This window comes from Bufo gargarizans, chromosome 3 (genome assembly GCF_014858855.1).
Source record: "Bufo gargarizans isolate SCDJY-AF-19 chromosome 3, ASM1485885v1, whole genome shotgun sequence".
NCBI classification, from domain to species: Eukaryota; Metazoa; Chordata; class Amphibia; order Anura; family Bufonidae; genus Bufo; species Bufo gargarizans.
Window position 1 is genome coordinate 513,354,559 of NC_058082.1, and position 27,449 is coordinate 513,382,007.

Below are 27,449 nucleotides of genomic sequence, written 5' to 3' on the forward strand. Positions count from 1 at the left end.
TGCACGCGAAGAGTCTGCCGTGGCCATCTTGATTGAAGATCCAGCACAAAATCTCGCTTGGTGCGTGATAATGTCATCATTCTGGGCGGTGCGGTGATGTCATATGTCACTGTTCATAAGGTTTCGCACGGGATCTTCAATCAAGATGGCGGAGGCAGACTCTTCTTGTGCAAATGGATGAGGTGAGTATACATTTTTTTTAATTTAATGCCATTTTAGGGAAAATTGATTAGTTACTGCAACGCACTAGGACATTCTGCTTCGCAGCAAATCAAATTTTCCCTGAAATTCGAATCAAAGTCCACTTTGTGAACTTCGATTCACTCAACACTAATTATTACAGACCAGAATATGACACATTTACGAAGTGGTTTGCAGCTTTTAATAAATATGGTGCACTTTACTCCAACAAACTTTTGTTTAAAGAAGTTCTCCGTGAATTAAGAAAATTTTAATATTTAAATATTACTTTATTAGAAATACATTCCCAAATACCTTTAATTAGTTATAATGACTGGTTTTGTCTAGGGAGCAGTCATCATGGGGAAATAAATGGCTGCCGTCCAATTAGCACACACAAAACCTGTTCTAATCACACAGGACAAGTTGCTTCAGAACACTGAGGCAAAGAGCTTCCCCATCCTCCTCTCTTCTTTAAGTATTTAACTATTTTCAGCAATTTTATTTTCTTAACTCCTTTTTTATATATATATATATATATATATATATATGTATATGTATATATGCCATAATTCTTGGTTAAAGGGGATGTCCGAGTGTTTAATACTAATGGCCCATTCTAAGTACAGGTCATCAGTATGTGATTGGTGGGGGTCCGATACCCAGCACCCTCAATTGCTTTTTTTCCCCTGCTTTCCCCCTGCTTGAAAAAGCACTAGTGCCAGTGTGTGTTGCAAAAACAGCAGACACTGGGGCAAAAATACTAGACCAAGAGTATGCTGCGATTTCCTAAAAAAAAAAAAAAAATTGTTTGACCTAGAAAACACACCTCAAGGGTTAAACAAAAATGCAAAAAAAAAGATTGTGTGTGCTGCGTTTAACCCCTTATTGACACAACCATTTTCAGTTTTTTCATTTTCGTTTTTACTCTCTGCCTTCTAGGAGCCATAACTTTTTTTATTTTCCTTTCACATAGCCATATTGGGCTTACTTTTTGTGGGACAAGTTGTTATTTCTAATAGAACCATTTAATATTTCATATGATGTAGTGGGAAGCTGGAACAAAATTCTAAATGGTTTGAAACTGGAAAAAAAGCAATTCTGCCATAGTTTAATGGGTTTTGTTTTTATGGCATTCCCTATGTGGTAGAAATTACTTCATTCTCTAGGTCAGTACAACTACAGCAATTACAAATTATTATAGTTTTTCTTGTGTTTTAATACTTAAAGAAATAAAACTTTGTGGGCTATTTTTCATTGATGAAGTGTGTGACTTTTTGAGCACTTTTTACTCAAATTTTTTTGGGAGGTAAAGTGAATCAGCCATTTTGATTTTTTTTTTCTGTTACGCTGTTCACCATAGGGGATAAATGCTTTTATGAATAGCTTTTTGACTAGCTAAGACATTTTTGAATGCAGCAATATCAATGATCTTTATTCTTTTATTGTTTATTCCTAAAATGGGAAAAGGGGGTGATTTGAGTTTTTATATCTTTTTTTGATTTTATATTTTTAAAAACTTTTATTTTACTTTTCTTACCTTTATTTTGAATCCCCTTAGGGTAATTCAAAATGTGGTAATTTGATTCCTCTACCATAGACTAAATAGTTATAAGATTAGGTGCACTACTGTGGTGGATGCAGACAGTAACATCTAACTAACCCTCAAACTGATGTTAAAAATGAGACATTAGCCAGTATATCCTTATATTAAGGACACACCTGAGCCCACACACCACGCCAAGGTTTCTCAAGTAGCACAGGAGAATGAGTGCTATGGCCTTCAGAAGGTCCTAGGCAACCAAATGGTTTCACTGATCTTATTGCGGGCAGGCGTTTGGTAATTGGGAGTATGATGCTCCTGGTAAATGTCCATTTAGATGCCATAGTCGTAATTAACCATGGCATCCAAGGAGTTAAGTCTGTGATCGGACTTGTCTCTGATTATGGACTCTGCTACTGGGTATCTGCTGAGTGAGCTCGAGTTTTTTTTTACTAAAAAGTGCAGAAATGGATTAGCAGCTTGGCTCATGGCTCATGCACACAACCAGGGGCGTAACTACCATAGCAGCAGACCATGCGACTGCTATGGGGCCCGGGGCAAGAGGGGGCCCAGTTGGGATTATCTCCTCTTCTACTGGAGGTGAAAACTTGGTCAGGACTCTACCCTCTAAAGGAACAACTTTTAGCAAATGAAGCAGTGGAAAAATGGCCCAAGAGTCATTGAAAAGGGTTTAGGCAGAAACCTTTCTGTCCTGTGTGGGGAGCCTGGTTTGATCCTTGCTTTGGGCCCTTACTTCTCTATGTACGCCACTGCACACAACCGTATGTATTTTGCGGTCTGCAAAAAACGCATCCGCAAAATTACAGATGACATCTGTGTGCATTCCATATTTTGCGGAACGGAACAGCTGGCCCTTCATAGAACAGTACTATCCTTGTCCGTAATGCGGACAATAATAGGACATGCTTTATTTTTTTGCGGAACGGAAATACGGACATACGGAAACGGAATGCACACAGAGTAACTTCCATTTTTTTGCGGACCCATTGAAGCGAATGGTTCTGCATACGGTCCGCAAAAAAAAACGGAACAGACACGGAAAGAAAATACGTTTGTGTGCATGATCCCTTAGTGAGTAAAAACGCTTTTGACTTGTACGGGTGCATTTGCAGTCTGATGCACACATTGCTAACACACGGTCTGAAAATACGCCCATCTTAATCAGGCCTAGCTAACATACCGACTAGGTAAGAGTGACTGTGAAGGTGGGGCATGTCTGCTGCAAACTGAAGTAGTAGACGTGTATTACTATCATGTAACCTGAAAACACTGCAGTGATGCCTCACAGCAGACAAATCAAGAATACACAGAGGACTATAACAATCTGCAGGGATTCCCTCATACTAATATGATTAGGGCTTACCAATCTTGTTGCCCCATTTGAATCCAGACACTGGCATCTGGAACTGAAAATCCTGCCACAGCATCTGGAACTGAAACTCCCGCCACAGCATCTGGAACTGAAAATCCCGCCACGGCATCTGGAACTGAAAATCCTGCCAAGGCATCTGGAACTGAAAATCCTGCCACGGCATCTGGAATTGAAAATCCTGCCACGGCATCTGGAACTGAAAATCCCGCCACGGCATCTGGAACTGAAAATCCCGCCACGGCATCTGGAACTGAAACTCTAGCCACGGCATCTGGAACTGAAAATCCCGCCACAGCATCTGGAACTGAAAATCCCACCACGGCATCTGGAACAAAAAATCCCACCACTAGCATCTGGAACTGAAAATCCCGCCACAGCATCTGGAACTGAAAATCCTGCCATTGGCATCTGGAACTAAAAAACCTGCCACTGGCATCTGGAACTGAAAATCCCACCACTGGCATCTGGAACTGAAAATCCCACCACTAGCATCTGGAACTGAAAATACCGCCATGACATCTCGAACTGAAAATCCCGCCATTAGCAGGGGGCTGTCTCTCAGGCTAAGTTCATTAGGTAAGTCAGCTCCTTCTTCATCATCATGACTGATGTAGAGACAGAGAAGGATCTGACAGAGCTTGTGAACTGAGCCACACAGCCAGCCACCTTCATAGACATTACCAACACTTGGACAACAACCAAAGAACTTATGTTGCTGAGTGAACCCGACAGTATTTAAAAAAATAATAATTACAGTTTATTAATAAATTATTTACAAACCGGATTCCAAAAAAGTTGGGACACTAAACAAATTGTGAATAAAAACTGAATGCAATGATGTGGAGATGGCAAATGTCAATATTTTATTTGTAATAGAACGTAGATGACAGATCAAACGTTTAATCCAAGTAAATGTATCATTTTAAAGGGAAAATACGTTGATTCAAATTTTCACGGTGTCAACAAATCCCAAAAAAGTTGGGACAAGTAGCAATAAGAGGCTGGAAAAAGTAAATTTGAGCATAATGAAGAGCTGGAAAACCAATTAACACTAATTAGGTCAATTGGCAACATGATTGGGTATAAAAAGAGCTTCTCAGAGTGGCAGTGTCTCTCAGAAGCCAAGATGGGTAGAGGATCACCAATTCCCACAATGTTGCGCAGAAAGATAGTGGAGCAATATCAGAAAGGTGTTACCCAGCGAAAAATTGCAAAGACTTTGCATCTATCATCATCAACTGTGCATAACATCATCCGAAGATTCAGAGAATCTGCAACTATCTCTGTGCGTGAGGGTCAAGGCCGTAAAACCATACTGGATGCCCGGGCCCTTAAACGACACTGCACCACAAACAGGAATGCTACTGTAAAGGAAATCACAGAATGGGCTCAGGAATACTTCCAGAAACCATTGTCAGTGAACACAATCCACGGTGCCATCCGCCGTTGCCAGCTGAAACTCTACAGTGCAAAGAAGAAGCCATTTCTAAGCAAGATCCGCAAGCTCAGGCGTTTTCACTGGGCCAGGGATCATTTAAAATGGAGTGTGGCAAAATGAAAGACTGTTCTGTGGTCAGACGAGTCACGATCCGAAGTTCTTTTTGGAAATCTGGGACGCCATGTCATCCGGACCAAAGAGGACAAGGACAACCCAAGTTGTTATCAACGCTCAGTTCAGAAGCCTGCATCTCTGATGGTATGGGGTTGCATGAGTGCGTGTGGCATGGGCAGCTTGCATGTCTGGAAAGGCACCATCAATGCAGAAAAATATATTCAGGTTCTAGAACAACATATGCTCCCATCCAGACGTCATCTCTTTCAGGGAAGACCCTGCATTTTTCAACAAGATAATGCCAGACCACATTCTGCATCAATCACAACATCATGGCTGCGTAGGAGAAGGATCCGGGTACTGAAATGGCCAGTCTGCAGTCCAGATCTTTCACCTATAGAGAACATTTGGCGCATCATAAAGAGGAAGGTGCAACAAAGAAGGCCCAAGACGATTGAACAGTTAGAGGCCTGTATTAGACAAGAATGGGAGAGCATTCCTATTTCTAAACTTGAGAAACTGGTCTCCTCGGTCCCCAGACGTCTGTTGAGTGTTGTAAGAAGAAGGGGAGATGCCACACAGTGGTGAAAATGGCCTTGTCCCAACTTTTTGGGGATTTGTTGACACCATGAAATTCTGATTCAACATATTTTTTCCCTTAAAATGGTACATTTTCTCAGTTTTAACTTTTGTTCCGTGATTTATGTTCTATTCTGAATAAAATATTAGAAGTTGGCACCTCCGCATCATTGCATTCAGTTTTTATTCACGATTTGTATAGCGTCCCAACTTTTTTGGAATCCGGTTTGTATTTAATGCAGTTAATTCAATAACTGAGAAATCATTGTCCTGATTGATTTGTTTTTTTACTTTTTTTTGCGGATCGGATGAGGACTCAATGGGGTCAAAAAAGTACCATAACTCTATTCCGCAGCCCCGCAAAAAAATACAACATTTACTATAGTTGTCCATTTTGCGTACAACGGTAGGAAATGTCTGTCGGAGAAATTAAATGGTTGCACACACTCAGCCAGTATTCATGTTGCGGACCGCAAAACACTTACGGCCGTGTGCATGAGCCCTTAACCTGAACCTGTCACATTGATAATACAGTCCAATCTGCAGGAATAATTTTATAGAGATTGTGTAGCTGGGGGTATGGCAATTACAGACACTTTGCCTCTGTCAGGGTATTTAAATACAGGGTGAAGGCAGTGATTTGAACTTTTGCCCTGCATGAAGAAAAGCCTAGCTATTTTTTGGGGGGGGAAAGTGTCCATTAACCCTTTCCTGACGCAGCCATTTTCCATTTTTATGTTCTCGTTTTTTACTCCCTGCCTTCCCTTCATTTAACATAGCTGTATGAGGGCTTGCTTTTTGTGGGACAAATTGTTCTTTCCAATGGCGCCTTTTAATATTGCATATGATGTAGTGGGGAGCTAGAAAAGAAAATTCCAAATTGAGTGGAATTAGGGGAAAAAACGCAGTTCTGCAATAATTTTTTTTCAGTTTTGTTTTTACAACATTCTCTATGTGGAAAACTGACCTGTGACCTTTATTCTCTGGGTCAGTACGATTACAGCAGTACCCCATTTTTATAGTTTTTCTTGTGTTTTAATACTTAAAAAAATGAAAACTTTGGAAAAAATATTTTTTTTCTTTGCATTGTCATATTCTGACTCCAATAACTTTTTTATATTTATGTGTACTCTGCTTTCAGTGACGGAAAAACTGCAAATTGGCCTTTTTTTTTTTCTGGTACGATGTTCACTGTTAGGGATGAATACATTGATATTTTAATAGTTCAGGGATTTTAGGATGCGGTAATGCCTATGATCTATATTTTTTTATTGTTTATATATTTTTTATTATGATGAAAGGGGGGGAATTTAAATTTAAAAAAAAACTTTTTAGATTTTTAAAATCCACCTCAGGTTCTTGAACAAACAATCTTTAGATTATATTTCTCATATAGTCAGATTATGATGAATTCAGTCTTTTCCTATGGAACCCTGCCACCTGCAAACCCCCATAGGAACTACAGTTCTACTACCATGGATTTCTTCAGAGAGACCCAGGGTATTAGAACCAACCAACCTCAGGGGAGCAGTTCTGGCCCTGGGAGTGCAGTGCTCCCGGGGAAAGCCATTTCAGATGCTGTGATCACAATTGACCATGGCATCTGATGGGTTAAATGTCTGAGATGGCCGTTAATGTCGATCGCGGACATTAGACCTGGGTGTCTGCAATGTGTAGGAGTCTAGTGGACGGACTTGCTTAGTGATTGACATCCTTCCCTATATGACAGAGGTTCCTGTCAATCACTGAATAGGATCACCCACTGGAGTCATAATGGGCAGAGATGTAAATGAGCAAAACACAAGTTATACAGAATCTGCCCACAGATAGGACAGCATTTTCAGTGTGATGGGTTCACGTTAAGTTTGACATGACAAAGTCAAGGGACTATTGTGATCTTGATGTGAGTGCAATAGTTTCCTATGTTAAAAAACCATTGAAACCTTGACAAAAAGCTGTATAAATGAAATCAGCTGACCAAGCTTCATAAAATGCTGCCAACCACCCATGTTCTCTGCAGTGCCCCCTTCAGATGAAGTTTAGTATTACTTGCCAGCCATTCACTCTTTTTAGTTGACATATAGACATTTAGTTGACTAGATATGGAAAGATTTTTATACAAAAAAAGGTTCAGGAAAAATGAGCGGCAAAGCCAGAGGTTTGACTGCTGCTTTTAGTCTCTTGTGTAATCTTTTTTTAATTATGTTATCACAACAATATTTGGGATCCTCACTACCTTTTGTACCATTTTTTTTTAATTGCACAAGAACCAGTTAATTTCTGTACTTGAAAACTCCGAAGGTAAAACCTAAGGCGTGAGAACACATCTTAAAATAGTATCCCTTGTAATTTTCCATATTTGCTGCTTCTCGTTCTATCTGATCTGGGACCCGCGGTGCTCATAACAGAAAGATTATCCTTACTAATTGTGGCTCGGTGCACAGTTGCCATTTATATAATTTCCCAAAGGAGCCAATCACAAGAAATGGAAATGACTAGGTATTCATAGGGTACATTCTGATAATAATATAAGGTGATGTGTAATTTGGGGGAAGTAGATTTCTATTTAGAATATATTAACAGGAAGTCCTAGTAAAAATCAATGTCCCTTTAAATTGGCCCTGAAAGGACTGATCAGTATAGCATCTCCTTTATTAGGGGTGGTACACTTTTGGCCACTCCCACACTTGGCGGCTCGAGTAAATAGCCCAACCGCTCTTAGATGAATGCTACATAACCATATCTGCGTATTTTTATAGGGAATAGAGTTGAAAAGATGCTGCATATATGTGGAGTAATTATCCAGAGGAAGCCAATTTGTATACCTTGGCAACAAAGGGAAAAAGCTGAATATGTGGAGCTCCTTAAGAGAGTTATACAGGAAAAAGATAATGATGACCTATCCTCAGAAAAGATCATCATAATCAGATCAGCGGGGGTCGGAGTCAGCTGTTCCTGGGAGCCACCATGCTCACCGGAGCTCAGCAGGCTTCCTGCATCTCTCCAAGCACAGTGCCATACATAATAGAGTGGCTGTTCTTGGTATTGCAGCTTAGCCCCATTCACTTCTATGGGGCTGAGCTGCAACTAGGCCATGTGACCGATGTAAAGTGACATCATATGGCTTAAGAAAAGGCCACGGCACCCATGGAGCACCTGGCCTCTCCTAACAGCTGTTTAGTGGCGGTCCCCCCCATCTGATCTTGATGGCCTATTCTGAGGATAAGTAATCAGTATTAATTAAGGGATAACCCCTTTAAATGGTCAACTTGCAGAGCAGTTTTTTGCCACCAGATGTCAGTTACATGTGCCTTATTAGGGCTCATGCACATAGCAATCCAAACCCAAGTGTTGATGTTTATGGGAAGATTGGGGGAGACAACTGTCAGCTGAACTAGCATTATGTCCTTTCAGGGCAGGACAATTTGTGGCATGTCTCTAGGATATGTCAGATGCAAAAGTCAGACCTTTTTGTATAATATCAGTTCCTGACCTCACAAATATTAGGGAAAGGCTCCCATTAGAGTGGAGACTATTATGGTCGTAGAATGGGCCCAACTCCATATTAATCACCACGATATTGGAATGGGATGTCAAATAGGTATAATGGTCAGGTGTCCACACACGTTTGCCTATACACTACGTGCAAAATTATTAGGCAAATGAGTATTTTGACCACATCATCCTCTTTATGCATGTTGTCTTACTCCAAGCTGTATAGGCTCGAAAGCCTACTACCAATTAAGCATATTAGGTGATGTGCATCTCTGTAATGAGAAGGGGTGTGGTCTAATGACATTAACACCCTATATCAGGTGTGCATAATTATTAGGCAACTTCCTTTCCTTTGGCAAAATGGGTCAAAAGAAGGACTTGACAGGCTCAGAAAAGTCAAAAATAGTGAGATATCTTGCAGAGGGATGCAGCACTCTTAAAATTGCAAAGCTTCTGAAGCGTGATCATCGAACAATCAAGCGTTTCATTCAAAATAGTCAACAGGGTCGCAAGAAGCGTGTGGAAAAACCAAGGCGCAAAATAACTGCCCATGAACTGAGAAAAGTCAAGCGTGCAGCTGCCAAGATGCCACTTGCCACCAGTTTGGCCATATTTCAGAGCTGCAACATCACTGGAGTGCCCAAAAGCACAAGGTGTGCAATACTCAGAGACATGGCCAAGGTAAGAAAGGCTGAAAGATGACCACCACTGAACAAGACACACAAGCTGAAACGTCAAGACTGGGCCAAGAAATATCTAAAGACTGATTTTTCTAAGGTTTTATGGACTGATGAAATGAGAGTGAGTCTTGATGGGCCAGATGGCTGAATTGGTAAAGGGCAGAGAGCTCCAGTCCGACTCAGACGCCAGCAAGGTGGAGGTGGAGTACTGGTTTGGGCTGGTATCATCAAAGATGAGCTTGTGGGGCCTTTTTGGGTTGAGGATGGAGTCAAGCTCAACTCCCAGTCCTACTGCCAGTTTCTGGAAGACACCTTCTTCAAGCAGTGGTACAGGAAGAAGTCTGCAAGGTAAGAAAAACATGATTTTCATGCAGGACAATGCTCCATCACACGCGTCCAAGTACTCCACAACGTGGCTGGCAAGAAAGGGTATAAAAGAAGAAAATCTAATGACATGGCCTCCTTGTTCACCTGATCTGAACCCCATTGAGAACCTGTGGTCCATCATCAAATGTGAGATTTACAAGGAGGGAAAACAGTACACCTCTCTGAACAGTGTCTGGGAGGCTGTGGTTACTGCTGCATGCAATGTTGATGGTGAACAGATCAAAACACTGACAGAATCCATGGATGGCAGGCTTTTGAGTGTCCTTGCAAAGAAAGGTGGCTATATTGGTCACTGATTTGTTTTTGTTTTGTTTTTGAATGTCAGAAATGTATATTTGTGAATGTTGAGATGTTATATTGGTTTCACTGGTAAAAATAAATAATTGAAATGGGTATATATTTGTTTTTTGTTAAGTTGCCTAATAATTATGTACAGTAATAGTCACCTGCACACACAGATATCCCCCTAAAATAGCTAAAACTAAAAACAAACTAAAAACTACTTCCAAAAATATTCAGCTTTGATATTAATGAGTTTTTTGGGTTCATTGAGAACATGGTTGTTGTTCAATAATAAAATTAATCCTCAAAAATACAACTTGCCTAATAATTCTGCACTCCCTGTATAGTGCCAGAAATGTAGACAAGGCTAATACAAGGCACTTACTAATGTATTTGTGATTGTCCATATCGCTTCCTTCGCTGGCTGGATTAATTTTTCAATTGCATTATAAACTTCTCATTTTCCTGGTTGCAACCACCCTACAATCCAGCAGCGTGGCCATGCTTGTACACTATAGGTAAATATGCCGGCCTATGCGAACTTATGTGTGCAAGCATGACCACCACTTCTGGATTGAAGGGTGGCCATAACCATGAGCAGTGAATAATGTGATGGAAAAATTAATCTAGCCAGCAATATGGACAATCACAATATATTAGTAAGCGCCTTGCATTAACTTTCTTTACATGATAAAATGCCATTTGCTGAAGTGAGACAACCCCTTTAAGGCTAGGGCTTTACAGCAACACCGGTCACCCAAAAGCCATGGCGGCCAGGTTCGCAGAGTAGCGGTGATTCCATAGAAATGAATGGGATCACTACGTGAGTTGCAAAAAAATCCAGCAGTGTTTTCCTATGTAATCACCGCTATTCAGTGATCCTGGCCGCCGGGTAGCCCTGGCCTAAGATGGAACAATTTGGAAAAGTTTCCACTGAAAATCGCCCATATAACATGAAATGAAAACTTTATGCTTTACTGTTGTGATTGTTGAGGAAACTGATGATGATACCAATTGTAGAATAATGTGCGTAAAGGTAGTGTCAATGTCACTAATGGACTTTCTTATCTTCTAGGCCAATCTCAATATTCCTATGGGAGCATTCCGACCTGGTGCCGGACAGCCACCCAAGAGAAGAGAATGTACACCTGAAGCAGAACAGGTAAGAACTAATGAGGGACTTCCATAGTAATAATATATCACCACCATAGATATTTATGTATCACCACCAATAGGACATGAACAGTATGCGTTAGGATAGGTCACAGGATAGGTCATCAATATTCTGTTCCCGGAAAACCCCTTTAAAGATTACGATTAGCATCCACTACATGTGAATACGGAGAGAAATAAATATGGGTAGAATATTAAGTATATGTGAGGAATAAAGAATGATTACAATAGTGATATATGGTCACCATGTGATCTCCAGGAAGAAAAAAAAATGGAGAAGATGGAATTCCCCCCAGAGTGGTTTGGCCCAGCCAATTTGGGTCTGTGACATTTGCAGCCTCATTAATATTCCCTTCAGTGCAGTGAGCAGTAATAAAGCTTTGTGGATCCATATGAGTTAGGGGAGGGGGTTCTCTCCCAGGAAATAAGCATTTACTAAGCAAATTATGTCAGGCCGCAGAATTACCACTACACTCAGGGGTAATAAGGGGCAGAGAATTATTACAGCCTAAATAAAAAAGATAATGAAAATTAAAATCTAAATTGGCTGACGCAAAAAGTTATGGCTTCTATGGCAATAAATGTGTGAAAGGCCCTGAAATTCCTGATGGCAGCCCTGTGTATGTGATATATAGGCTTTTTTCAGTTTCTGTGTTGTGAAATAATTTCTACAGTAAAACTCCTATAATTTGTCATTAATGGGAACTTTTGGTGGACAATTAACCCTTTGGCTACCAAAGTTTTTTTTTCGTTTTTGCGTTTTCATTTTTCTTCCCTATTTTCCGTGAGCCATAACTTTTTTATTTTTCCTGTCACATAGCTGTATGAGGGCTTATTTTTTGCGGGACAAGTTGTACTTTATAATGCCACCATTAATTATGGAATAAAATGTTGTGGATAGGGGTATAAATTCCAAATGGGGTGGAATTGGAAGAAAAAAAATGCAACGGGTTACGGGTTTTGTTCCCACAGCGTTTTGTTTACGACAAAACTGACCCATGCCCTTCATTCTCAGGATCAGTGCGATCACCATATTCTGACCCCCATAACTTTTTTACACTTATGTCTACTGAGCTGTTTAGGGGCTAATTTTTTGCAGAACAATCTGTACTTTTAATTGATACCATTTTGGAGTGTGTGTGACTTTTTGATCAAATTTTATTAATTTTTTTTGGGTAAGAGAAGCAATGAAAAATGTATTATTAGCTTATTTTGCTCCCTTTATGCTCATTTCTTATCCTGGTGGCCAAAATAAGAATTGCAGTTTGAATACTGTTAGCCTACTCAGTAAGGCTACCAGTATTCATCACAACTGCCTATGCCCAGATTGGACACACGGGGCATTCACGGCATCTAAAGCATTCAATTACCGCAATCGGCATTATTCCCAGTCACGGTAATTAACCGCAGGTCTCCGCTGTATGAAACAGCAGAGATCTGCCGGCCATGTCGCCCGCTGCATGTTTGAGCGGACGTCATGTTTACACATCGCACCAGTAGCCTAAGGGTTAAACCTTTCCCTGCCAAGGACGTATCTCATACGTCCTTGAAGGGTGGCACTTTAGTAGAGTTATTTATGTGAATGAGAATTATTAAAACATAACGTTTACTGGGTCGATTAAAATATATATAGATACCACTGGGTGGGAGGCAACAAATTACATGTACCTCCACCAATAATTATCTCACGTTGAGGTAGATAAATGGGTGGGTCTTACCACGTCTTGTGGATACCACGGCCTGTGGAGGGCGGTCCAGGTAATAGATGATGACCGGAAACTGCGTGACCAAGGTGCTGGTGGCAGTGTTGGCACTCCTATTAAACCCTATTGTATCTTTCCTACCTATAAATAGGGCTGGAGACTACTCTGGACACCTGCCTAGCACACATGAAGCACCCGCCCCGACAGGGGCGACCCCATACCGAACCTTTCCCTCAGTATGGGCCTAGTACTAGACATAACCCTAATTACAAAGCCCTACATGCCATGTTTCGGTCTTGCTTTCCAGACCTCATCAGGGGACTTCAACAAAGTATTCAGGGATAGCTAGAAACAAATTACAAACATACACTAAATATAGGTCACATAAACTACTGAGTACTAACTTACTGAAAGAAGAAGGTCCTTTTTAGCCTCGTACTTTCACTCTGGATATTCAATGAATCATATCCATGCCATAACATGAGAAGTGTCCCATGTAAGCTGCGTGTCTCACCTCAAACAGTGGTGATTTGGGTGAGCAAATGTTGGTTGTTGTCCACCTCCTTATATACCCCACCTCCCAGTGCTTGTACGCCCCCCCCGATTACCTGTCTCACCTGTCCGCAACGGCCACAGTATCTGAAATAGCCTGTGGAACGCACGCCGCTCGCGTGCGTTCCACCGGACCGGAAGCTGGCATCACATGGTGCAGGCTAACCGAAAGTGAGGTAAGGACCTGCGTCTGAGCGTCACCAGTTACTTGGCAACCACCAGGCTCACATCTGCACGGCCTGTACGCTGCAAATGATAACTTGCCTGCTGTTTTATTGATGCTGAATCGCAAGTATGAATTAAGTATGGATATTAATCTGACAGAATAGCCAAACACATGCCTAGATCACGGTATAATTACACCGGCGAAACCAAGGGGAAACTATTTTTTGTGTTATTACTGGCAATGCCATATTAGTAATTCCTAATAGTAATTACCTATATCTTCCGTCACGCTTAGCGTGCGCATAGGTTAACGGTGCAAATTAAGAGAGGCTGAAACGGTTAAATGCCCTCTCTTATGGATAGGCAAAGTCCACTGCGCTGCATTTAATCAACCCTAGGGTCATATAAAGCAGCTATAATTTTGTTGCTCATTTAGACCGGAGGGGTGGACAGTCTTCAAATAGAAGATCCATTTCGCTTCACATTGAAGGATCCTCCTGTCCACATCCCCCCGTCTCATTCCCGGCTTGATTCTTTCCATTCCCATAAAGGAGAGGCAGTCAGGCCTTCCATTGTGTTCAGTATTTACGTGTCGTGACACAGGTGTATCTCTCCCGTTTTTAATATCACCAACATGTTCTCCTATCCTCCTCCTAAGCTCTCTCATTGTCTTACCGACATATTCTTTTCAACAAACGCATGTAATTTTGTAGATTACTCCCATGCTTCTGCAGTTGATAAAATCATTTACTGTGTAAATTTTACCAGTGTTATTACTCCTGAATGTTTTTGTCTTGGTCATAAAGGGGCACGCCACGCGTCCTCCACATTTAAAATTGCCACTGATACCTCTTTCAAGCCATGTTTTTTTAGGGGCCACTGGTGTATAGTGACTATGCACCATAAGGTCACGGATACTTATACCGCGCCTATAGGTGATGCTGGGGTGCTCCTTTATGACCTTACAAATATCTTGGTCCATCCGCAAGACATGCCAATGTTTAGAGATGATTTCTCTGATTGCGGAGGAACAGCCATTGTACGTGCTGATAAGACGGATCTCCCTGTTTTCCTTACATCCATCAGCCAAGGGGGCATCCTTTCGAGGGGTGAGAAGTGACACTCTATCCCTATTCAGTGCCATCTGGTACGCTGGTGTCAATACACCTGCCGGGTAACCCCGGTCCAAAAAACAAGTTTTTAGGTCTTCAGCCTGTTTGATAAAGTCGGATCGTCTGGAGCAATTCCTCCTTAATCGCAGGTATTGACCCCGCGGTATTCCCTTCCTGAGGGGTTAGGGATGGCTACTTTCCCACCTCAGGAGGGAATTAGTGGAGGTTGGTTTACGATAGATGGAGGTCTCCAGACGGCCACTTTGGTTTATACCGACACTGATATCAAGAAATGGGAGTTTTGATGGATGACATTCTGATGTAAAGTGGAGGCCTATCTCATTCTTATTAAGTTCTTGGACCCAACTAGAAAAGGCCTCCAGGCCCCCCTTCCAGATGACGAACACGTCATCTATAAAGCATGCCCACTTTTGAACACACTGTAATTCCACTATAGATTAGTCTCTGAAGACTATAGTATTCTCCCACCAGCCCAGGAAAAAATTTGCGTACGATGGGGCACAAGTACTCCCCATCGCAGTGCCCCTGAGCTGGTGGTAGAATCGTCCATTAAAAAGGAAGTAATTCCTCTTCAATGAGAATTCAAGTAGTTCAAGTACAAAGGCGTTATGGGCTTGAAAGTGTCTTCCCCTTGTGGATAAAAAATAGGATGCTGCATACAGGCCCCACTTGTGTGGAATAGAAGAGTATAGGGCTTCCACATCTACACTCCCTAGTATGCAGCCCTCATCAAGGTGGATCCCTTCCAATTGTCTAAGGAGGTCACCGGTGTCTTTTACATGGGAGGAGAGAGAAAGAACAAAAGGTGCCAAGACTTTGTCTATATAGACTCCATAATTTTGGCTTAGGTTATCAACGCCTGATACTATCGGTCGCCCTTTCAGGGGCTCATAGCCTTTATGCACCTTTGGGAGGCTATACAATGTGGCAATCTGAGGACACTGGGGAAAAAGAAAATCAAATTCTTCTTGATTAATTAGTTTGGCGGATTTAGCCCTGTCTAAAATGCATTTTAGCTATTTTTTATAAACCACAGTGGGATCGCCATGAAGGATTTCATAACAGTCACGAGGGGCCAATAGATTCTCACACATTGCTTCATAATTCTTTGTGCTCAAGATGACTGTGTTGCCACCTTTGTCCGATGGTTTAATAACAATATTTTTATTTTTAGATAAATTGTCCAGTGCACACAGTTCCTCTTGAATACAATTTTGTGGTGCTGAGTACAGGTGGGTAGTTTCTAAATCAGTACTGACCAATTTCAAGAAAACATCCACGCAGTTGGTCTCGCCTGTGGGGGGTATCCTCTTGCTCTTATTTTTAAGACAAGTAAAAGGCCCCTCACCTAGAGCCGGTTCATTTGCAGTTGTTAAACTTTGTAGCAATTTCACATCTGGTACCATATCTACAGGGACACCTATCTCTATGCTTTGTTTCTTTTCTATATTACAAAAGTACTTATACCATCGCAGTTTGCGTGCAAAGAGATGTAAGTGAAATTTGTTCCTGGGCTGGTGGGAGAATACTATAATATTCAGAGACAAATCTATAGTGGAATTACAGTGTGTTCAAAAGTGGGCACGCTTTACAGATGACGTGTTCGTCATCTGGAAGGGGGGCCTGGAGGCCTTCTCTAATTGGGTCCAAGAACTCAATAAGAATGAGATAGGCCTCCACTTTACATCAGAATGTCATCCATCAAAACTCCCATTTCTTGATATCAGTGTCGGTATAAACCAAAGCGGCCGTCTGGAGACCTCCATCTATCGTAAACCAACCTCCACTGATTCCCTCCTGAGGTGGGAAAGTAGCCATCCCTACCCCCTCAGGAAGGGAATACCGCTGGTCAATACCTGCGATTAATGAGGAATTGCTCCAGACGATCCGACTTTATCAAACAGGCTGAAGACCTAAAAACTTGTTTTTTGGACCGGGGTTACCCGGCAGGTGTATTGACACCAGCGTACCAGATGGCACTGAATAGGGATAGAGTGTCACTTCACACCCCTCGAAAGGATGCGCCCTTGGCTGATGGATGTAAGGAAAACAGGGAGATCCGTCTTATCAGCACGTACAATGGCTGTTCCTCCGCAATCAGAGAAATCATCTCTAAACATTGGCATGTCTTGCGGATGGACCAAGATATTTGTAAGGTCATAAAGGAGCACCCCAGCATCACCTATAGGCGCGGTAGAAGTATCCGTGACCTTATAGTGCATAGTTACTATACACCAGTGGCCCCTAAAAAAACATGGCTTGAAAGAGGTATCAGTGGCAATTTTAAATGTGGAGGATGCGTGGCGTGCCCCTTTATGACCAAGACAAAAACATTCAGGAGTAATAACACTGGTAAAATTTACACAGTAAATGATTTTATCAACTGCAGAAGCATGGGAGTAATCTACAAAATTACATGCGTTTGTTGAGAAGAATATGTCGGTAAGACAATGAGAGAACTTAGGAGGAGGATAGGAGAACATGTCGGTGATATTAAAAACGGGAGAGATACACCTGTGTCACGACACGTAAATACTGAACATGATGGAAGGCCTGACTGCCTCTCCTTTATGGGAATTGAAAGAATCAAGCCGGGAATTAGACGGGGGGATGTGGACAGGAGGATCCTTCAATGTGAAGCGAAATGGATCTTCTATTTGAAGACTGTCCACCCCTCCGGTCTAAATGAGCAACAAAATTATAGCTGCTTTATATGACCCTAGGGTTGATTAAATGCAGAGCAGTGGACTTTGCCTATCCATAAGAGAGGGCATTTAACCGTTTCAGCCTCTCTTAATTTGCACCGTTAACCTATGCGCACGCTAAGCGTGACGGAAGATATAGGTAATTACTAATATGGCATTGCCAGTAATAACACGAAAAATAGTTTCCCCTTGGTTTCGCCGGTGTAATTATACCGTGATCTAGGCATGTGTTTGGCTATTCTGTCAGATTAATATCCATACTTAATTCATACTTGCGATTCAGCATCAATAAAACAGCAGGCAAGTTATCATTTGCAGCGTACGGGCCGTGCGGATGTGAGCCTGGTGGTTGCCAAGTAACTGGTGACGCTCAGACGCAGGTCCTTACCTCACTTCCGGTTAGCCTGCACCATGTGATGCCAGCTTCCGGTCCGGTGGAACGCACGCGAGTGGCGTGCGTTCCACAGGCTATTTCAGATACTGTGGCCGTTGCGGACAGGTGAGACAGGTAATCGGGGGGGGGGGGGGGGGGGGCGTACAAGCACTGGGAGGTGGGGTATATAAGGAGGTGGACAACAACCAACATTTGCTCACCCAAATCACCACTGTTTGAGGTGAGACACGCAGCTTACATGGGACACTTCTCATGTTATGGCATGGATATGATTCATTGAATATCCAGAGTAAAAGTACGAGGCTAAAAAGGACCTTCTTCTTTCAGTAAGTTAGTACTCAGTAGTTTATGTGACCTATATTTAGTGTATGTTTGTAATTTGTTTCTAGCTATCCCTGAATACTTTGTTGAAGTCCCCTGATGAGGTCTGGAAAGCAAGACCGAAACATGGCATGTAGGGCTTTGTAATTAGGGTTATGTCTAGTACTAGGCCCATACTGAGGGAAAGGTTCGGTATGGGGTCGCCCCTGTCGGGGCGGGTGCTCCATGTGTGCTAGGCAGGTGTCCAGAGTAGTCCCCAGCCCTATTTATAGGTAGAAAAGACACAATAGGGTTTAATAGGAGTGCCAACACTGCCACCAGACACCAGCACCTTGGTCACCACGCCCTCCACAGGCCGTGGTATCCACAAGACATGGTAAGACCCACCCATTTATCTACCTCAACGTGAGATAATTATTGGTGGAGGTACATGTAATTTGTTGCCTCCCACTCAGTGGTATCTATATATATTTTAATCGACCCAGTAAACGTTATGTTTTAATAATTCTCATTCACATAAATAACTCTGCTTTAATTTGGGTGTGACTATATACGCTGCACACTCAACCTTGTGTGCTGGTATAAATAATATTGTGGCACTTTTGTACCCAAGGACATATCTCATACAGTACCTCCATGCTACTGATGGCTGGTTCTGAGACTGTATAGCAGCTAGAGATACCAGCCAGGGCTTGTTTTAAAGCTTCCAATGTAAACTTTAAACCAGACTTAAAAACGGGTCCCAGTCAGAGCTGCATATACATGTAGCTTTGATTCCCCTGCATAATGGAAACGGAGCTGATCCGTTTTGCAGCCCATAGATTTCTATTATGACGGAATGAATAGAGGCATTCCGTCATAGAATTGCATTATGGTCCGTGGTAACGGAATCCATAACGCAATTCACCTTTTACCAGTAAATGAAGCGTGAACAAATTTCTAAATATGAAATTCGTTCATCTCTAGTTATAATATGTTACTTTTGAAATTTCTAGCTCCAATACAGATTTTTCGTTTTTACAATTTCGGATATTTTAGACATGCATGAACCTCTGCACATTTTGAACTTTTATTTCTATGAGGCCCTATGCATCTAATATTCTGAATCATACATGGAACATTTTACAGCTTAATGTGAAAAGGCATGAAGGCGTCTGTGTGTATAAAGTGCTAAGTGGCATTTTGGCCATGTGCCAGGTGAGTACATTTATGAAAAGTATGGGTATAACCTTTTAGAATGATTTTATGTTTTGTTTTTTGTTTTTACATTTATGCAAATTGTCCAGAGCCCCCTGGTTGCAAATGGTTAAATGGAATATTTCATCCAAAAATGACATTTAAATCAGGGTTTTCTTATAAACATGTTTTAAATATTTGATTTCTTTTTACATTCTTAAATGACTATCCATATAAGAAAAATCTTGGAATATTCCAGTTTTTACCATGGTCACTAAAGCAGGTAGAGTAGGCTGAAGTTTTTTTTTTTTTTTTTTTTTGTAGTTCACTTGTCAGCTTTGCTGTACAGACTGTTGCAGGAACAGCAGAGGGTAAGGGGATTTAATGACAGTTCTGTTGTACTGCTGAAAGTCTAGGTAGGGTAGGACAGCAGTACTATGCACACAGATACAGCTCTCCCCTGTTAACTTCTGGTCTCTGGGTGGAGGCAATAATCAGTCATTTCCTGCGGACTGTAATAATCTATAATATTTCTCCATCAGCCGCTGTAATAAGGTTGGTGCATATTCTGTCTGCCTAGTCTAGCTTAAAGCTACATTTAAGACACTAATAATTAATCTCCCCATTATTTATCTTCCATATACTTAAATGGTCTCTGTACATTTGCAGTACTCCAGAGGACTACTGCAAAGGATATTTTATTGCCAAAAGGTTTAATTTAATGTTACTAAATTAAATGTTATGATGTAGGTATTGTTGAAACACTCCTTTATACACAATGTAAACCTAATAGCAATGTATGGGCAATATAGATTTTGCAGACTGTTTAGGTTACTAGGCTCATGGACTGGGTCTGTCCCCCCAGTTTGTTAGGAGTCTAGGCTGAGCAGAGCTACAGGAAGGACATGTGTGTGAGAGTTCCTGCAATCCCGGCCCAAGCCTAGAGAAGGTCTGTTTCTGAGACTACAGCTGCCAGAGAAGCATCTCTACTACCACAGTACACCGGAAAAAAAGGGATCAGGCGTCCATAGAAGGCTCAGAACTATCCAGGTCGTACAGGATTTCAACTGCAAGATATTCACTAATTTATGGCATTAAGACTTGGAAAAAGCTGTGGAAAAATGTATTGCCTTCAGCACCTACCATACTTTGAGATGGACTGGCCAGGGAATTGCAGAAAAGGTTAACACGAACAGAATAACACGCCTGTGATTGTTTAGAGAGACTGCAAAGTGTCTTTAGAGACAAAGAGAGACAGAGAGTACTACAACCACCATCATTGTAGCTGCCAGTGCACAGCTATTGGGAGAATACTATACAGGGAGTGCAGAATTATTAGGCAAGTCGTATTTTTGAGGATTAATTTTATTATTGAACAACAACCATGTTCTCAATAAACCCAAAAAACTCATTAATATCAAAGCTGAATATTTTTGGAAGTAGTTTTTAGTTTGTTTTTAGTTTTAGCTATTTTAGGGGGATATCTGTGTGTGCAGGTGACTATTACTGTACATAATTATTAGGCAACTTAACAAAAAACAAATATATACCCATTTCAATTATTTATTTTTACCAGTGAAACCAATATAACATCTCAACATTCACAAATATACATTTCTGACATTCAAAAACAAAACAAAAACAAATCAGTGACCAATATAGCCACCTTTCTTTGCAAGGACACTCAAAAGCCTGCCATCCATGGATTCTGTCAGTGTTTTGATCTGTTCACCATCAACATTGCATGCAGCAGCAACCACAGCCTCCCAGACACTGTTCAGAGAGGTGTACTGTTTTCCCTCCTTGTAAATCTCACATTTGATGATGGACCACAGGTTCTCAATGTGGTTCAGATCAGGCGAACAAGGAGGCCATGTCATTAGATTTTCTTCTTTTATACCCTTTCTTGCCAGCCACGCTGTGGAGTACTTGGACGCGTGTGATGGAGCATTGTCCTGCATGAAAATCATGTTTTTCTTACCTTGCAGACTTCTTCCTGTACCACTGCTTGAAGAAGGTGTCTTCCAGAAACTGGCAGTAGGACTGGGAGTTGAGCTTGACTCCATCCTCAACCCAAAAAGGCCCCACAAGCTCATCTTTGATGATACCAGCCCAAACCAGTACTCCACCTCCACCTTGCTGGCGTCTGAGTCGGACTGGAGCTCTCTGCCCTTTACCAATCCAGCCATCTGGCCCATCAAGACTCACTCTCATTTCATCAGTCCATAAAACCTTAGAAAAATCAGTCTTGAGATATTTCTTGGCCCAGTCTTGACGTTTCAGCTTGTGTGTCTTGTTCAGTGGTGGTCGTCTTTCAGCCTTTCTTACCTTGGCCATGTCTCTGAGTATTGCACACCTTGTGCTTTTGGGCACTCCAGTGATGTTGCAGCTCTGAAATATGGCCAAACTGGTGGCAAGTGGCATCTTGGCAGCTGCACGCTTGACTTTTCTCAGTTCATGGGCAGTTATTTTGCGCCTTGGTTTTTCCACACGCTTCTTGCGACCCTGTTGACTATTTTGAATGAAACGCTTGATTGTTCGATGATCACGCTTCAGAAACTTTGCAATTTTAAGAGTGCTGCATCCCTCTGCAAGATATCTCACTATTATTGACTTTTCTGAGCCTGTCAAGTCCTTCTTTTGACCCATTTTGCCAAAGGAAAGGAAGTTGCCTAATAATTATGCACACCTGATATAGGGTGTTGATGTCATTAGACCACACCCCTTCTCATTACAGAGATGCACATCACCTAATATGCTTAATTGGTAGTAGGCTTTCGAGCCTATACAGCTTGGAGTAAGACAACATGCATAAAGAGGATGATGTGGTCAAAATACTCATTTGCCTAATAATTCTGCACGTAGTGTACTGTGATATCCTTTGGAGCTGTGCCTTTTGTTGCTACATTTACTACTACTACTCTTATCATCAATCAAGTAACGGAAAACTTTATTTATTGTAACCAACGGGCCTGATTATTGACTCCACCATCCGCCAGGACCCATGACTTGCACCCAGCCAAACTGTTCACCATCAAGGGGACCCCCAACTACCACCAGGCAGGAGCCTCATCACCTGGGTATGCCCGAGGGAAGAAAAGGTCCACCCTCCAGTCACTGCACAGCCCTGGGGAGCACTAGGGTGGAGATAGCCACTGTGTAGCGTACTACTACCACAAATGGGCCCAATTATTTTGCTTATTTTATGTCTGTTTTTCTGGCATAAAAGAAGTGCATAGACTGCCAGAGGATGAGCCTAAGTTATGACGAGGTGTGGGATATGACAATCATATTTATGCCCCTTTGTAAGGAATAGCATAGTTTACTTCATTATTTATACTACAAAAAAGGTATACTGAAGGGCTGGTTCTATGGAGGCTAAAACAACACTCTTGCCCAGATGAATAAAGCCCTATTACTATGCGTGTGAGATTTTACCGGCAGATACACCACGCCTAGGGCTATAACTTTATGTGAACAGGCACTTGTATATAATATGGGAGTAGATGAGACCTTCTATAAAATATTTATGGCCACAGTGTGTCAGTATAACCCCACAACAGGGCTCAGACGTTGGCCGACACTGCTGCATTAGAACTAGCGCGTGCCGTCTCCAAGTCAGCTCAGGTTTCCTTGGCAACAATGTTAAATCATATTTGGTCCCATGTGTAGTAAGTAGCCTGTCCATTTACATAGTGTAGGGAAAAGTATAATTCTATGTATTATCCACATTTCTGTAAAGAGCCAGTAATGGTCACATTTATCTGCAATATCTTTCGACCCCCTTCCTGATAGGACCACTTAAGGTGAGGGGGGTATAGATGGGCCCTCAGGTCTTGAGGACTTTCGGCATCCATTATAATAGACATATGCAGTGGGCACAATAAATGAGGAGTTACATAGGGATTCACCCCAAAATTTGGAATTTCTGATCACGAGAAAGCAGGAATTAAAAGGGTTTTCCGAGATTTCCTCAGGATAGGTCATCAGTATTTGATCGGTCTGACACCTGAGATCCCCGCTGTTAGACAAGTAGCGCTGTGCCCTTCTCACAGCTTCCCACAGACCAGTGATGACACGTTCATCGGCCACGTGGGCTAGGAGCAGCTCAGCCCCATAGAAGTGATTGGGGCTGAGCTGTGATACCAAGGAGCAGCTCAGCCCCATAGAAGTAATTGGGGCTGAGCTGTGATACCAAGCACAGCCACTATACAATGTACGGCGCTGTGCTTGGTGAGCGCAGAGAAGGCAGCGGCACTCACAGAAGTGGTGCTGCCATCTCAAACTGTCCCCAGCTTTGGGATGATCGCTGGAGGTCCCGGGTGTCGGAGCCCCACCGATCAGATTCTGATGACCTGTCCTGAGGATAGGTCATCAGTATTAAAATCTCAGAAAACTCCTTTCACATAACGCATGATCTTGTTGTGTAACCTCGGATATGCCTCGCACTACAGAACTATATACTGGCGTAATATACTGCTCATTTCATCTGTATTTAGCTCTGTATTTTACTGTATTGTATTGTGTTTGTATTATTGCTTTTCATCCCAGGTGTGAAACCCGACTCAATCACACCTTGTTAACGGGGAGGACACAGATAGCTGAGGGCCCCATGAGAGAACAGTATGTGGGCTCCTTGCTCTCCAGTCATAGCGCATGTCTCTTTAACAATTGAAAAACTATGAAATTCATTAGCTAAGTCCCGTACATTCAGTCTAATACACAGTGGGATGCTGCTTATTGCATTCGTAGGGCTTGACCAATCTCAGACATAGATGTCATATGGCTAGGATATGCCATCAATGTCAGATAGGTGCGGGTCTCACCTCTGCCAGTCACGCACGTGCAGCCACCCTACGAGATATCCCAAAATAGCTGAGTGCCAGCTTGACTATTTCCTCCAGTGGTGAATGAAGAGGTGTGCTCTCTATTTACCGCTATGGGACTTCCAAAAATAGCTGAACGCTTTTTGGAACCCCCATAGCGATGAATGGACAGCAGGCTATGCATGCGTGATCTGCTCTTCTTCATTTCAGGAGCTCCTTTCTGGAGACAGGACCTGGTCCCAGAGGTGGGACCTGCACCTATCTGACATTGATGGAATATCCTAGCACTATGCCGTCAGTGCCTGAGATAGAAATATCACTTTAAGGTGGTCCCCTTACCTGCTGGACCCCCGCGAAGCTGCACAGGTTGCACATATGGTATTTTTCTACCTCTACTGATGACCATCAATGTAAATCTCAGAAAACCAATCTAACTTTTATTTTTATATACAGTATTAGAGAATTCTGAGTTATAGAGGGGCCCTCTGTTCAGGAAGTTCTTCCCTTGCCCATAGTGGAGAGTAGTTACAAAGGGCAGTGGACCTTTCCTGTATTACAGAGCCAGCCTATTGATTTGAATGGTCTCGGTGTAATTCCTAATATCTCCTGTGGTGGCACTGCAGATATTTTCAATACCATTGTGGTTCTTGTTATTTATTTATTTTTGAAACCATATATCTCCTTTAATGACAAATTCAGCTCTACTACCCCTGTATTTGGTATAATCTGGTATATGTTTAAGGGGCATGTCCCATCTGAACAGTTATGGCAGATTTTTAGGATATACCATAAATGTCCAACAGGTGCATTCCCAGCTCTGGGACCCAATCCTTTCTTAAGAACGGGGCCCCTACATGGACATTGAGCACACTGGACTATTTATGGAAGTCTCATAGCAGTGAATGCAGATCGAGCTTTGCATGCGTGACCACCCTTCCATTCACCACTATGGGACTTCCGAAAATGGCCAAGGATGCTTGTTTCTGAAGTCCCATAACACTTAATGGAGAGGTGGATGTGCATGTGCAGCCTGCTCTCCATTCACTTTGGGGCCCCGTTCCTGATATAGGAGCAGGTTCCCAACCTGCTTTTTTTTGGCATATCCCATCAGCATGCTATAAATATCCATATAGGACAACACCTTTAAATGGGTTATCTCATGATTAATATAAAAAATGAAAATCATGCAGTACATGCCTGCCCTTTTCTAGCAAAGCTCGAACCAGCCCTGTACCCATCATTGATTACTCCTATTGCTCTGCTAGATTTATATCAAGCTGACAGCTCAGGAGGCCTGTCTTTCTCAGGGGGTGTGCCCTTTCTGCTGCAGCTCTCTTCCTATCAGGGGTGTAACTACTATAGCGGCAGACCATGCGACTGCTATGGGGCCCAGAGCAAGAGGGGGGCCCCCAGTCTTAGTTGGGATTATCTCCTCTTCTACTAGAGGTGAAAACTTTACCCTCTAACGCTGGGTTCACACCTGAGCGTTTTACAGCGCGTTCCTACGCGCTGTAAAACGCTCAACACAGAGAAACCAATGATTCCCTATGGGAATGGTTCACACCTGGGCGTTTTACAGCGCGTACGATCGCGCTGTAAAACGCCCGATGCTCAAACAAGTACAGGAGCTTTTTTTGGCTCGTTTGACGCGCGTTTGGGCCATAGACTCTTTGGACAACACTGCTGTCAATCACCCAAACGCGCGTCAAACGCGTGTTCACTATTTAAAAAAACGCGCATAAAACGCGCGACAAAAACGCGCATAGAAACGCGCGTTTGAGAAACGCCTAGGTGTGAACCCAGCGTAAAGGAACAACGTTTAGCAAATGAAGCTCTGGAAAAATGGCCTAAGGGTCACTGAAAAGGGTTTAGGCAGAAACCCTTCTGTCCTGTGTGCGGGGCCCCAGTTTGATCCTTGCTATGGGGCTCCTTACTTTTATATGTACACCACTGCTTCCTATCACAGCTTATCAAGCAGTTGAAGGATAGAACTGTGCAGATGCGTCCACCTCAGCGAGGTTGACAGAGAAATAAGAAAAAGAACAGCAGGTGGCGCTATACAGATAGATTTCAGTGAATAACTCAGTGGCTATACTAATTTTTAATTACATGCAATTATAAAAGTATTCAGATCCAGGGGTTGGTTTGAAAACCATGGGGGTTGTTTGTGAATAGATATATGCCAAGTTTTGGCATATATCTGTCACAGATTCACTCGTAAAGGGAATTTGCGGCCGAATCTTCTTCCCTATTCACGCCACGTACGCCAGTTCTAAAAAAGGGGGCGTGGCATTGGAGAAGGCGGCAGACTGGCTGGTCTCATTGATTTTTCTACGTATGTTTTAGGCATAGAAATTACCTAATCTAAGCCACCAAGGGAGCTGGCATACATCTATGCCGAAGGTGGATGCGTCTAAGTTATGTAGAGGCTGGCTGGCACCTTTACATTACTTTGGCGTATTAAGCGCCAGCGCAGGAGTATTAAGACTGGTGTCTAAAACGCCGGTCTTAATAAATGATTCCGTGTCATTTTTGTGGGACAACCCCTTTAAGTGTATACTCTCCATAATTCTATTCAAGCGCTCAAACTTTTCTAAAGAAGACTTAGGCCCCCTTCACACAGGCGTCACGGGTGAGGGCCGGATGCGTTCAGGGTGCATTGCCAGTAGACACGCAATTGCAGTCAGTTTTGTCTGTGTTTGCGTTCCGATGTTCAGTTTTTTCCGCGCGAGTGCAATGCGTTTTGTATGCGCGTGAGAAAAAACTGAATGTGGTACCCAGACCCAAACCCGGACTTCTTCACTGAAGTTCGGGTTTGGGTTAGGTGTTCTGTAGATTTTATTATTTTCCATTATAACATGGTTTTTAAATACAGAATGCAAAGTATAATGTCAATTGAGGGTTAAAAAATAATAAAAACATAACTCACCTCATCCACTTGATCGCGCAGTCGGCATCATCTTCTTTCTTCTTCTTTCAGGACCTGCAAAAGGACCTTTGATGACGTAATCGCACTCACCATGTGGTGACATCAGCGCAGGTCCTGCTAAATGAAGATAGAAGGATCTTGAATCTTCATTCAGCAGGACCTGCGCTGACATCACCATGTGGTGAGCGCGATTACGTCCGTTTGCAGGTCCTGAAAGAAGAAGAAAGAAGACTATGCCGACTGCGCGATCAAATGGATGAGGTGAGTTAATTTTTATTTCT

At 42.3% G+C, this 27,449-nt stretch overlaps 1 protein-coding gene across 3 annotated transcripts in view; it reads left to right on the forward strand.

Moving 5' to 3' along the window:
• The window catches only part of SMPX (small muscle protein X-linked), a 121,173-nt gene that overhangs the window by 61,663 nt on the left and 32,061 nt on the right, over window positions 1-27,449 (forward strand). For all 3 annotated transcript variants that reach the window (XM_044283961.1, XM_044283960.1, XM_044283962.1), the window contains one exon: window positions 11,167-11,253. In XM_044283961.1, the coding sequence (XP_044139896.1) occupies window positions 11,167-11,253 (87 nt within the window). The remainder of the gene's footprint in view (window positions 1-11,166; window positions 11,254-27,449) is intronic.